Below are 14,292 nucleotides of genomic sequence, written 5' to 3' on the forward strand. Positions count from 1 at the left end.
TTTCAACCTCATGCGGTGATTTATTTAAATTTTATTTCCCGACCCCGTATGGATAATTTATTTCTTAATAAGCTTAAACCTGATTAAACTTAGATTTTTCTATAGGCTATTGATAGTTTGTTTGTTCTCTCTCATTATTAGTCCTCTGGCTACCTTAATTTTGGGGGGCAATTCAAACAACTTTTTGAAATGGAACTCTGTTACGTTCATTGTTGAAAAAGCCATGTATAAAATGTTTTAAAGCGTAACGTTAGCCTATAGCCCAAAGTCATATTCATAGCCTATCGAATGGAGAGAGAGCGAAGGGAATATTGCCAACGTTTTTTTAAACCGCTAGACAAAGGATAGCTAAGAATTGTCTGTTTATAAAAACTTAAAACAAATGAAAAGGTTTAGGATATAGCCTAATGCCCATGCAACTGGCAGAGAGAGGGAAACAATATTTTCTGACTGGACATTTTGTTCTGCTTTGGTGGAATTCTCCGCTCTGTCTGGCCTACATTATTCTCTTGCGTTCTGTATATAACATATTTATTTAAATAGTCTAGAGCAAATAGGAATGTGTCACTTGTCCCTGCTGTGCACTGCGAAAACGCCAGTCAAGTTCACAATCGACGATGGCTATCAATCATCGGCGATAGACGATGCTGTCGTGATATCGCCCAACCCTAAGCAGTACAATACGTCTTTGTTTGTCTTCAGACGGGGTAATTCAGGTTATAAATGTGCCACAGGAAACGGTCATACACCCGTTGGGCCTGTGAGTCATGTGGTCAACTTATACTCACTTGCAGGTACACAAGCGGTGGGCGTTGGGGCAGCATTAGCTGACGGAAGGTGTGTGTGTGTGCGTGCGTGCGTGCGTGTGCGTGCTCAGAGCTAGGCAGGATATGAGTGTAACAAAAGCAGCAGGACGGCAGGAGAGAACAGGGAGTGGCCCTGGCTGATACACACTGCCCTACAGTGTTAGGCCATAAAACAGTAGTATGTACCCATCGTACCTTCACTTCCTCTACTGTGTATACTAGAGCCTGCTAATGCCAAAATAGAATGTCATACATGCTCTGTATAACCCCACCCCTTCGCCACATTACTCCCAACAAAACAGACAGGGAAATTGACAAAGCTTTTTGAAAAACACAGCCACTGTCCAGTGTCTTCACTCTGACTCATCATCATGGCCTGAGACTGTCACTGTACATTCCATCCCTGGGCCCATTCTGTTCCACTGGGTCGGCTTCTGTTAGGAGGAAATGTCACAGAGTTCTGGTCTAAAGGTCTCACGCAGTGCCAGGCCAGCAAGCAGCATGAAGATGGGCTTTGTCTGTTTAATGGTGGGAGTTGAATTGTCTGGCTGGCTGTTGAATGAGCCTTGAGCTCTGTCGGCTTCCGCTCTGGTCGTCTGGCAGTGACCTCCACATGTCTCACTGCCTTTCTCAATGCCGGTTTGTCTCACTGTCTGCCTGCCTGCCTTTCAATGTCAATTTTTGCAGCTTTTCTGTGTGTATCTGCTGAATATAGACTACACTCTGGACTAGCCCATGCAGTTGCCATATTAGAGCATGCGCAGACCAGCTGGAGGGTGTGTTTACGGACATATTCAATCAATCCTTATCCCAGTCTGCTGTTCCCACATGCTTCAAGAGGGCCACCATTGTTCCTGTTCCCAAGAAAGCTAAGGTAACCCTGGGTCTCGACCCCGCCCTGTGCAACTGGGTACTGGAATTCCTGACGGGCCGCCCCCAAGTGGTGAGGGTAGGTAACAACATCTCCACCCCGCTGATCCTCAACACTGGGGCCCCACAAGGGTGCGTTCTGAGCCCTCTCCTGTAGGGCCCTCGGAGTGTTATGTCAGGAAAATAACCTCACACTTAACAAAACAAAGGAGATGATCGTGGACTTCAGGAAACAGCAGAGGGAGCACCCCTCTATCCACATCGACGGGACAGTAGTGGAAAGGGTAGTAAGTTTTAAGTTCCTCGGCGTACACATCATGGACAAACTGAATTGGTCCACCCACACAGACAGCGTGGTGAAGAAGGCGCAGCAGCGCCTCTTCAACCTCAGGAGGCTGAAGAAATTCGTCTTGTCACCAAAAACACTCACAAACCTTTACAGATGCACAATCGAGAGCATCCTGTCGGGCTGTATCACCGCCTGGTACGGCAACTGCTCCGCCCACAACCGTAAGGCTCTCCAGAGGGTAGTGAGGTTTGCACAACGCATCACCGGGGGCAAACTACCTGCCCTCTAGGACACCTACACCACCCGATGTCACAGGAAGGCCATAAAGATCATCAAGGATAACAACCACCCGAGCCACTGCCTGTTCACCCCGCTATCGTCCAGAAGGCGAGGTCGGTACAGGTGCATCAAAGCAGGGACCGAGAGACTGAAAAACAGCTTCTATCTCAAGGCCATCAGACTGTTAAACAGCCACCACTAACATTGAGTGGCTGCTGCCAACATACTGTCTCAACTCCAGCCACTTTAATAATGTGAACATTGATGAAAAATGTATCACTAGCCACTTTAAACAATGCCACTTCATATAATGTTTACATACCATACCCTACATTACTCATCTCATATGTATATACTGTACTCTATACCATCTACTGCATCTTGATGTAATACATGTATCACTACCACTTTAAACAATGCCACTTTTATATGTTTACATACCCTACATTACTCATCTCATATAACCAATACCATCTACTGCTTCTTGCCTATGCCGTTCTGTACCATCACTCATTCATATATTTTTATGTACATATTCTTAATTCATTTACACTTGTGTGTATAAGGTAGATGTTGTGAAATTGTTAGGTTAGATTACTCGTTGGTTATTACTGCATTGTCGGAACTAGAAGCACAAGCATTTCGCTACACTCGCATTAACATCTGATTACCATGTGTATGTGACAAATACGATTTGATTTATTGCTTTAAAAGCTTTGAACATCTTCCCAAAAAAATTTGTTCATATTAACGCACGGTTGCTTTAATTTTCCAAAGAAAATACTCTTATCTTGCTATATCAAACCCCTGTTCAAGCTACTGTTATTCAGAAGTAGCTTAAGGCAGGCCTAGTCAGAGGTGATCATGCAGGGCGGGGCCTCTTGTGGTTTAGAGGGAGCTGTGATTTCAGACTAGGGTTGAATATTTTCCTGGTATTTTAGAATGATGAATCACTTTTCCACCTGGGTAACCTGGTATTTCCTGCCAAAACTGAAAGTGTCATTCAAAAGCATATAGATAGATAGATTAGAGCTTTGATTGAAAATTCAAGCCTGATGCTACCTGAGCCTGATGAGCCATACATTAAATACATTATGAGCCCTACACTAGACATTTAATGAGCCCAAGCCTGAAAAATCCCAAATGATTGTGCCGTTATCCAATACATATATGATATATAGGCTATTATATATGTGAAAAATAGGCTATTGCACGACAGAAAAACATAGACACCTAGATCTAGATATAATAGCCTAGTGCCATCACACGTTAGCTCTTCTTTCAAACTACCCGTGAGTTATATTGGCTGCTGCATTTAACATTCAGCAAACAAGAGCTCGTGTCCCTTTTCTAATAGTCTATTGGAATAAGAAATTATATTTTAAAAAAAAACGATGTCCAGCAAGCTGTCCTCGTCTAGATTTTCCTGCATGGGACTCCAAGAGCTAAGGAGCGTTTTTAAAGGAGAGAAGCCAGGTGCGTGCGTATTGCTCAAGAGACGAGCAATAAGTTAGAAGCTTATTATGCGTAAACTGTCATTCATTAGCTAAATATAAGGCTAATAGTGCATTAAATTTATTACCTGAAGGAGGTAGGCTAGACTTGCTATATATATCAGTCTTTAACAGGATTATCTATTTTAGATGCAATTTGAATGGAAGTGAGAGGGAGAGAGAGAGAGAGAGAGAGGCTGCGAGAGAGTGCTCGTGCGTTCACTGATTTTCAACCAGCAATATTTGAGTGATGGGCTATTTTAAAACTCTGCAGCTGCAATTGGAAAAAATTAAATCTTTACCACTAGCACTTTGTGACATCTGCTGATGTAAAAAAAGGGCGTTATAAATACATTTGATTGATTTTTAAAAATAAGGCGACCTCCCAAAACCAGATGGAGATGTGTAAATTAGACACGCATTCTGTCTTTATATTACTGTGGCATAGACTATGCTGCAGCAATTTGTAGTCCTTCCTTTCACAAGAACAAAAAGTTACCATGATGAGATGATGGGTCTACATGTGTTGTGATCTGCGCTCCATATTGAGATGGGCTGTCTGTCCCCACCCTGAGCGTTGATGATTCATCATGCAAAGAGAAGGCCGCAGAGAAGCCAGATTTAGACATCGCATATAATTTAAGTTCCATTTCAGGCCATGCTTTTCATATAAATAATTTATTTGAATTGACCGGTTTCTCGCAGTTATGTCTTCCGGGAGTGGTTTTGGGTGATCAATCTTGGTAACGGGTTCCTGATATTCAACCCTAATCCGGATCACTATCACTGTACAGTATGTCTCCTATGTGCCTGTTGCCGCACACACACACATGGCAGCCTGTGTTCATGGAAAGCAACACATGCTCATGCTAGGGCCCTTGACTCGTCTGACGTGCCTGGTCAGGTTTTTCCCCACCCCAGGCCTTGGTATTTTCTATTGTTCATAAGTGTTCATGCAGCCAAGTGCAATATTTGTGTTTTAGTGTGTGCTTGTCACCGAGTACATCATTTACTCTGTTATGGTTTCTTTCTGTTTACTCTAGTGAGTGTGCGTGGACCCCTGTCTGTGCAAGTGTGTGTACTTGCTCAGTTAGCCACTTTTTTTTATTTTTCTCAACCGTTTTAAAGCAGGGGTGTCGAACATGCGGGCCGGATCCAGGGGGAAATGAACTCAATATACTTTTAAAAATGACCTAAACCAAATTGAAACTGTGTAGAAATGATAATGGACCTATATTCCTGCAATTTCTTGAGCCATGTAACCACATGGGTCTAAATTAGACGTTACGCCAAATCCCATCTTGAAACTTTGAGATCAGGTTGGTTTCTGGGTCACGGTGCACAGTCAGGAGACCGACATTCATAGTTTGACTGTCCAGGTCGCTAATAATCACTAGACAGTCAAGGAGCATCGACAGTTCCAAAAACAATAGATAGAGGACAATGTTTAGCAAATTTTGACAGCGAGGATATATAACCAATTTTCAGTGTGGCCCTCCGGAGCTCGTTGACAAATGAATGCGGCCCCCGGGGCAAAATGAGTTCAACACCTCTGATTTAAAGCCTTATTAGATTGACGGTGCTGAGTGACTGTAAAATACTCTCCCGCTGAGGAGGCTCTAGTGACACTGAAGAATGCCTGGCCTGGAGTCAGAGAAAGGAGGGAAGAGTTGAAAAAAGTGGAGCCTTGTTTCTCTTCACAGGCCCCAACAGACACTCCCTGACTGGGTGTGGTGCCTAGGTCTCGTACCAGGACCAGATGCTCCGAACAAACAAACAAATACACACACACACAGAACAACTGTCAGCTTAGGAATGCACCAAACATGTTGATTCAATACTCACTGACTTTACAGACATAATTTCTGGGTTCACTTCTAAAGATAAAGAAGTAGCTGCTAGAATGTCACCGGCTTCCATACAGCATCTATATCTGTCTGTCGTCTGCTCCTCTGATTGGTTGTTTCTCTCTGTATCTCCGCCCCAGCTCTGTTCTCAGAGAAAGTGAGGAACATGTCACCCGACAAGATCCGGATTCCCCCTGAACCACCAGGGCGCTGCTCCAGTCACCTACAGGTACACACACCTGGGATTTGTCTTCCACTCACACCCCTACTTACCTTTAGTTATGTACTGTATCTTTACTTAACCATATTTCGACTCACCTGAACTTGCCTGTGCTATGTCACCACCACTCTTGCACATCTTACATACCTGTGAAATTCCTCTGTCTAAACTGGTCTGGTCACCTGGTCTAAACAACCATCACTTTCACATTTGTCACACTGGCCTGCAGTACCACCATAGTCAGCAGTGACACGGTAAGCTCTCTGTCAACAAGTAGCAGACTACTGGAGGGAGGACAGTAAGGGTGTAACGGCTCACCAAACCCACGGTTCGGTCGCTATTGCGGTTTTGGTTCACGGTTCGGTTTCTGCACAGCGGGGGGAAATGAAATGTAAACAGTTACTGTAGTTAATTTGAGTTTATTTAAGAAAATCCTAAGTTTTTGTATTGCTGATTCCACACATGATCATGAGTCATATAATGCCTGATGAGAGCACCATCAGGAATAACACTTTTGTATTTTCTTAATTGAAAACACACGATTACGCAACAGCACTATGTGCAATATATGTGTGAAATCAATATGTAAACATGGCTGAGACCTTGTATAGGCTTATGCCATAATGTTTTCTTACAAAGAGATACATTATGCACACTTGTGTGACTCGTAACAGGAGCGTGTGTCTGTAGCACGTACTTCTCATTTCCCACTCCGGTGTAAAATGATGGGCTGTCACTGTCAAGCAGCTCTCTGTAGCCCTGGAGGTCCATCCATCGCAACGCAGGCTGCATTAGCCAATTGACAACTTCATCTTTAGTTTGCTTCTATAGAGTGCGTAGTACCTGTTTGCTGAAATGGGTGCGGGTGGGTGAAGTTGGTAACGTGGCTCGAGCACTTTCACGAGGTGCTGAAACCCCCTATTCCTCTCAACGGCTGTGAGTGGGCGCATATCCATGGCTATAAACATACCTATCGCTCTTGTAATTTCTTTGGCCCAGTCAGATTTGGCCATGAAGGGCTGCTTGAATGAAGAGGGGAGACAAAGTTTTTTTTTTTCTTTTTTTTTCTTCTTGTTTCCGTCTTGCTCCGGTGGTAGGAATACTGGGGTGATGTTGGCATAAAAACATGCTTGAGGTGTTGGCCGCTGCATAGGCCAGTGCTTCCCTACTCCAGTCCTCTAGTACCACCAACAGCACACGTTGTTGTAGCCCCAGACAATAAACACCGGCTTCAACTCATTGAGGGTTTGATGATTAGTTGACAAGTTGAATCAGGTGTTCTTGTCTTGGGCAACAATAAGTGTGTACTGTCAGGGGTACTCGAGGACTGGAGTTGGAAACCACTGACATAGGTTATTCTTATTGAACAACGGTGACGTACTCACTCTGTCCATCGCCGTTGTAATCTACTGGGAAGCCAAAAATGTTCCCAAACTGGAGATTTAAATGATGGAAAATCCTCCTGGTTTATTGACCCCACCACTCGCCATCGTACAGAGCTAGTTCCACAAAAGGACCGTTTGAAATGCGCCAAGTAAGATTAGAATTTTGATTACAACGTGTGCATAGGCTCTAGTTTTAACGGAATTGCCGGAACAAAAAAAAATGATGCTCAAATTTACTTGAGGCACTGCAGCGTAGGCAGAGCCTATAGGCCTTGTGTTTTTATTTTGGGGATATATTTTTCATGTATTCATTCAGCGTCACAATGCGGACTGAACCAATGTCCACGTACCGAAAGGGTTGGTATGAACATGTGTACAGTTACACCCCTAGCAGACAGATACGGTGAGGGGAAAAAAGTATTTGATCCCCTGCTGATTTTGTTTGCCCACTGACAAAGAAATGATCAGTCTATAATTTTAATGGTAGTTTTATTTGAACAGTGAGAGACAGAATAACAACAAAACAATCCAGAAAAACACACATCAAAAATGTTATAAATTGATTTGCATTTTAAGGAGGGAAATAATTATTTGACCCCCTCTCAATCAGAAAGATTTCTGGCTCCCAGGTGTCTTTTATACAGGTAACGAGTTGAGATTAGGAGCACACTCTTAAAGGGAGTGCTCCTAATCTCATCTTGTTACCTGTATAAAAGACACCTGTCCACAGAAGCAATCAATCAATCAGATTCCAAACTCTCCACCATGGCCAAGACCAAAGAGCTCTCCAAGGATGTCAAGAACAAGATGGTAGACCTACACAAGGCTGGAATGGGCTACAAGACCATCGCCAAGCAGCTTGGTGAGAAGGTGACAGCAGTTGGTGCGATTATTCGCAAATGGAAGAAACACAAAAGAACTGTCAATATCCCTCGGCCTGGGGCTCCATGCAAGATCTCACCTCGTGGAGTTACAATGATCATGAGAACGGTGAGGAATCAGCCCAGAACTACATGAGAGGATCTTGTCAATGATCTCAAGGCAGCTGGGACCATAGTCACCAAGAAAACAATTGGTAACACACTATGCTGTGAAGGACTGAAATCCTGCAGCGCCTGCAAGGTCTCCCTGCTCAAGAAAGCACATATACATGCCTGTCTGAAGTTTGCCAATGAACATCTGAATGATTCAGAGGACAACTGGGTGAAAGTGTTGTGGTCAGATGAGACCAAAATTGAGCTCTTTGGCCTCAACTCACCGTGTTTGGAGGAGGAATGCTGCCTATGACCCCTAGAATACCATCCCCACCGTCAAACATGGAGGTGGAAACATTATGCTTTGGGGGTGTTTTTCTGCTAAGGGGACAGGACAACTTCACCGCATCAAAGGGACGATGGACAGGGCCATGTGTACCGTCAAATCTTGGGTGAGAACCTCCTTCCCTCATCCAGGGCATTGAAAATGGGTTGTGGATGGGTATACCAGCATGACAAATGACCCAAAACACACGGCCAAGGCAACAAAGGAGTGGCTCAAGAAGAAGCACATTAAGGTCCTGGAGTGGCCTAGCCAGTCTCCAGACCTTAATCCCATAGAAAATCTGTGGAGGGAGCTGAAGGTTCGAGTTGCCAAACGTCAGCCTCGAAACCTTAATGACTTGGAGAAGATCTGCAAAGAGGAGTGGGACAAAATCCCTCCTGAGATGTGTGCAAACCTGGTGGCCAACTACAAGAAACGTCTGACCTCTGTGATTGCCAACAAGGGTTTTGCCACCAAGTACCTAGTCATGTTTTGCAGAGGGGTCAAATACTTATTTCCCTCATTAAAATGCAAATCAATTTATAACATTTTTGATGTGTGTTTTTGTGGATTTTTTTGTTGTTCTGTCTCTCACTGTTCAAATAAACCTCCCATTAAAATGATAGACTGAATTTCTTTGTCAGTGGGCAAACGTACAAAATCAGCAAGGCATCAAATACTTATTTCCCTCACTGTAAGTGTATGATGTACTGAAATTGGCGGGGTATGAGAACAGATAAGGTGTGTGTCTGAGATATTGGTTTCTAGGTTGTAAAATGCCCCTCCTGCCAAAGTCTGAGAAGAGTTCAATGCCAGCTGCCAGACAAGCAGTGTTCTGCAGTTGTTGGTAAATGTTCAAGAATGTTCCAGACTGTTGGAGAGCAGAATCCTCCAGTGGGAGAATAACATCAACATGTAGGAAGAGACAGACAAAACATCTCAGTGGTCAGCTCTCTGTCAATCAACATTCCATCCCTCTAGATACGGTCTCTCAATCCTTACACTGGTCCAAGGTTTTCCTCAGAAATAAGTTGGCATTCTCGGTAGACATTGCCATCATGCACAGATCTAGGATCAGCATATCCTTCCCAAATCTTAACCCTAACCATGAGGGAGAAATATGCAACACTTAGATCAATAAATGTAGGTGTTGAGGCAGGTGAAGATGAATGTTTTGGTGAGTAAACAGCTCAGCACTTTATAGCATTACCTCATGGTGTGCGCACACACTTACTTAATAGGCTAGCGGTTCAGAGAGTTGGACCAGTAACCAAAAGGTTGCTGGTTCAAATATTCCGTTCTGCCCTTGAGCAATGCAGTTAACCCACAACTGTTCCCCGGGAGCTGACGACGTCGACTGAAGGCAGCCCCCCGCACCTCTGATTCAGAGGGGTTGGGTTAAATATAGAAGACACATTTCGGGTGGAATTAAATCAGTTGTGCAACTGACGAGGTATATCCTTTCCCTTCTCTTAATTACCCCTCTATCAGGTGAATCACTGATGAATCACTACCTTGCCTCGGGCTGCAACTAACACCAGCACACACAGGAAGGGCTGGGGACAGTTAAGACTCAGGCCAATGAGTAGCCAGGGTGTGGTCTGTATTGTTTTAGTATGCCTCATTATTGTACTGGCCCTCATTATTACCATTGTATCTCAAAAAATAAACATCTCAATACTGTTGTCCTACTATTTGGCCTAATTGAACTGACTGTTTTGAGTACTGTAGATACAGTAGTGCAAAAACATTCCAATCCTCCATCTTGTCCGTTTTAAGGCTAATTTATCATTGTGGATACCCCTGGCTCCAGTTGACAGGCCCAGCTCCCTGCGTCTCCCAGGAGCCTGGTTGCCAAGTATTGCTCTGAGGTCTCAGAAACTGCAGACACACAATGGCTCCATTCAGAGCCCTGTCAGTCAGATATACAGAACCAGTCAGACGTTTGGACACCTACTCATTCAAGGGTTTCTCTTTATTTTCTACATTGTAGAATAATAGTGAAGTCATCAAAACTATGAAATAACATATATGGAGTCATGTAGCAACCAACAAAGTGTTAAACAAATCCAAAATATATTTTAGTTTCTTCAAAGTAGCCACCCTTTGCCTCAACCATCTTCACCTGGAATCCTTTTCCAACAGTCTTGAAGGAGTTCCCACACATGCTGAGCACTTGTTGGCTGTTTTTCCTTCACTCTGCGGTCCAACTCATCCCAAACCATCTCAATTGGGTTGAGGTCGGGTGATTGTGGAGGCCAGGTCATCTGATGCAGAACTCCATGACTCTCGTCTTGGTTTAATAGACCTTACACAGCATGGAGGTGTGTTGGGACATTGTCCTGTTTAAAAACACATGATAGTCCCACTAAGCGCAAACCAGGTGGGATGTCGTATCACTGCAGAATGCTGTAGTAGCAATACTGGTTAAGAGTGCCTTTAATTCTAAATGAATCACTGACAGTGTCCCCAGCAAAGCACCATCACACCTTCTCCATGCGTCATGGTGGGAACCATCCGTTCACCTACTCTGCGTCTCACAAAGACACGGCGGTTAAAAAACATCTCAAATTTGACTCAAAGGGCAGATTCCCATTGGTCTAATATCCATTGCTCGTGTTTCTTGGCCCAAGCAAGTCTCTTCTTCTTATTGGTGTCCTTTAGTAGTGGTTTCTTTGCAACAATTCGACTGTGAAGGCCTGATTTACACAGTCTCCTCTGAACAGTTGTATTGAGATGTCTGTTACTTGAACTAATTTGGGCTGCAATCTGAGGTGCAGTTAACTCTAATGAACTCATCCTCTGCAGCGGAGGTAACTCTGGGTCTTCCTTTCCTGTGGCGCTCCTCATGAGAGCCAGTTTCATCATAGTGCTTTATGTTTTTTGCGACTGCACTTGAAGAAAAGTTTAAAGTTCCTTCATGTCTTAAAGTAATGATGGACTGCTGTTTCTTTTTACTTATTTGAGCTTTTCTTGCCATAATATGGACTTATCCCTATTTGGTAAAAGACCATCTTCTGTACACCAGAATGCCAAGAGTGTGCAAAGCTGTCATCAAGGCAAAGGGTGGCTACTTTGAAGAATCTCAAATATATTTGGATTGTTTAACACTTTATTGGTTACTGAATGATTCCATATTTGTTATTTCATTTCGTTTTGATGTCTTCTATTATTCTACATTGTAGAAAATAGTACAAATGAAGAAGAACCCTGGAGTGAGTAGGTGTGTCCAAACTTTTGACTGGTTCTGTATGGGTCAAGGCTGGAGTAAAGACCCTGGCTTCATCCTTTGGCAAGTTCAGCTGCCATGTTTCGCATCAGTTAACACACTGTAGGGGCTAAGCTAACTTGTTACGCCTCTCTACCAATTGACCAGTCATTTTGTGCTGTTCATACACTGGTAGGTTTGGAGGCCGGAGGTCGCAAGTTCAATTCCAGTTATGGACAACTGCACCTGGCTTTACTGATATATCTAGGCTTGTGATACATACACATCACAACAGAGGAACAAAGTGCTTGTTGTAAAAACTATACTAGTGGGGATTTGACTCTTATGTTATACTGATCAGATATGTTCTGTCAACAGGAGAAGATCCAGAAGCTGTATGAAAAGAATCTACATGGAGACTTTGACACAAACAACCACATTCAGAAGAAGAAAGAGTTCAGGAATCCCAGGTACACACACACACACACTAATTCATGCCACACACACACAGAGTTATGACCACGTCGATCATACGTGGGATGCTTTTCCAGATACTTTCGTTGACATGTCAATGTGTGTCTTTGCAGTATCTATGAGAAACTCATTCAGTTCTGTGGCATTGATGAACTGGGAACCAACTACCCTAAAGACATGTTTGATCCTCATGGCTGGTCAGAGGACTCTTACTATGAGGCACTGGGTAAGGAAGTCATTGGTGTGAATGTGTGCGGACAGGCATGTGCTTGTTTGTGGCTATATGTGCTTGCCAGTCTGTGGTAGTCCTATCAGCTGAACTGTTTTCATTCCCTCCCTGCAGCCAAAGCTCAGAAGGTAGAGATGGATAAACTGGAGAAAGCCAAGAAGGACAGGACGAAGGTGAGGGACACGGGCGCTTTTATTGACTTGAAGAGGGGACCTGAGGTAACCTGAATTCCAATACACACGTTTTCACCCCCCCACACACGCATAAAACAAAACCATGCCTGCTCTCCTCTTAACCCCATCCCCAACCTCTGTTTAAAACATATTCACTACATGGCCAAAAGTATGTGGACATCCAAGTTGAACATCTCATTCCAAAATCATGGGCATTAATATGGAGTTGGTCCCCCCTTTGCTGCTGGTCCCCTCCGCTCTTTTGGGAAGGCTTTCCACTAGATGTTGGAACATTGCTGCAAGGACTTGCTTTCTTTCAGCCATGAGCATTTGTGAGGTCAGGCACTGAGGTTGGGCGATTAGGCCTGGCTCGCAATCGGCGTGACAATTCAATCTGAAATGTATTCGATGGGGTTGAGGTCAGGGCTCTGTGCAGGCCAGTCAAGTTCCTCTACATCGATCTCAAAAAAACATTTCTGTATGTACATTTCTGCTGAAACAGGAAAGGGCCTTCCCCAAAGTGTTACCACAAAGTTGGAAGCACAGAATTGTCTAGAATGTCATCGTATGCTGTACTGTTAAGATTTCCATTCACTGGAACTAAGGGACATAACCCGAACCATGAAAAACAGCCCCAGACCATTATTCCTCCTCCATCAAACTCTACAGTTGGCACTATGCATTCGGGCAGGTAGTGTTCTCCTGGCATCCGCCAAACCCAGATTCATCCGTCGGACTGCCAGATGGTGAAACGTGATTCATCACTCCAGAGAACGCATTTCCAATGGTGGCAAGCTTAACAACACTCCAGCCGATGCTTGGCATCGTGTGCAGCTCCACGGCCATGGAACCCTATTTCATGAAGCTCCTGATGAACAGTTATTGTGCTGACGTTGCTTCCAGAGGCCGTTTGGAACTTGGTAGTGAGTGTTGTAACTGAGGACAGACTGTTTTTTTTAGGCGCTGCGCTTCAGCACTCGGCTGTCCCGTTCTGTGAGCTTGTGTGGCCTACCACTTTGCGGCTGAGCAGTTGTTGCTCTTTGACATTTCCACTTTACAATATCAGCACTTACAGTTGACCACAGCAGTTCTAGCGGGACAGACATTTGATGAACTGACTTGTTGGAAAGGTGGCATCCTATGACGGTACCACGTTAAGTCACTGAGCTCTTCAGTACAGGTCATTCTACTGCCGCTGTTTGTCTATGGAGATTGCATGGCGGTGTGCTCGATTTATTTATTTTCCCCGTCAGCAATGGGTGTGGCTGATATAGCCGAAACCACTCATTTGAAGGGGTGTCCACATACTTTTGGTTATGTAGTGTACCTGTTCAGAGAAAATAGCTTTGCCAACCCTGTACGTACGTTTACTCCTCTCCTTTACTGTTTTACCAATCACAGAACGGGCCGTTCTCTTTTATCAGTCTGTGTGTCAGGGGCATGTTGCCACCAGCAGCCTCTAGTTTATTCTCTCCACACACTTCCAGAGAAGTGTCCTGCCAAGAGATTAAGGCTCATCACAACACAATGTCAGCACAACCCAGCCTGGCTCCGCTCAGCCCTCTGCAGTATGAGTATGGTGAAGTATTTTGTCTCCTCTCTCCTCTCCTAGATTGAGTTTGTGACGGGCACTAAGAAAGGGACAATCCCCACCAATGCAGCAGTTCCCACCACCAATACAGCTACTACCACAGCTACAGGTACACTCACATCACACACA

The 14,292-nt window shown here is 44.2% G+C and overlaps 1 protein-coding gene across 4 annotated transcripts in view; it reads left to right on the plus strand.

Moving 5' to 3' along the window:
* sap30bp (SAP30-binding protein) overlaps positions 1–14,292 on the plus strand; it is a 36,472-nt gene that overhangs the window by 21,008 nt on the left and 1,172 nt on the right. For 2 of the 4 annotated variants that reach the window (XM_021575607.3, XM_021575608.3), the window contains exons 5-9: positions 5,725–5,813; positions 12,075–12,166; positions 12,284–12,396; positions 12,514–12,617; positions 14,185–14,272. In XM_021575607.3, the coding sequence (XP_021431282.1) occupies positions 5,725–5,813; positions 12,075–12,166; positions 12,284–12,396; positions 12,514–12,617; positions 14,185–14,272 (486 nt within the window). The remainder of the gene's footprint in view (positions 1–5,724; positions 5,814–12,074; positions 12,167–12,283; positions 12,397–12,513; positions 12,618–14,184; positions 14,273–14,292) is intronic. The other 2 variants (XM_021575609.3, XM_021575610.3) reach the window with 1 other exon arrangement.

Source organism: Oncorhynchus mykiss, chromosome 20 (assembly GCF_057628025.1).
Source record: "Oncorhynchus mykiss isolate SJ-2025 chromosome 20, ASM5762802v1, whole genome shotgun sequence".
NCBI lineage: Eukaryota > Metazoa > Chordata > Actinopteri > Salmoniformes > Salmonidae > Oncorhynchus > Oncorhynchus mykiss.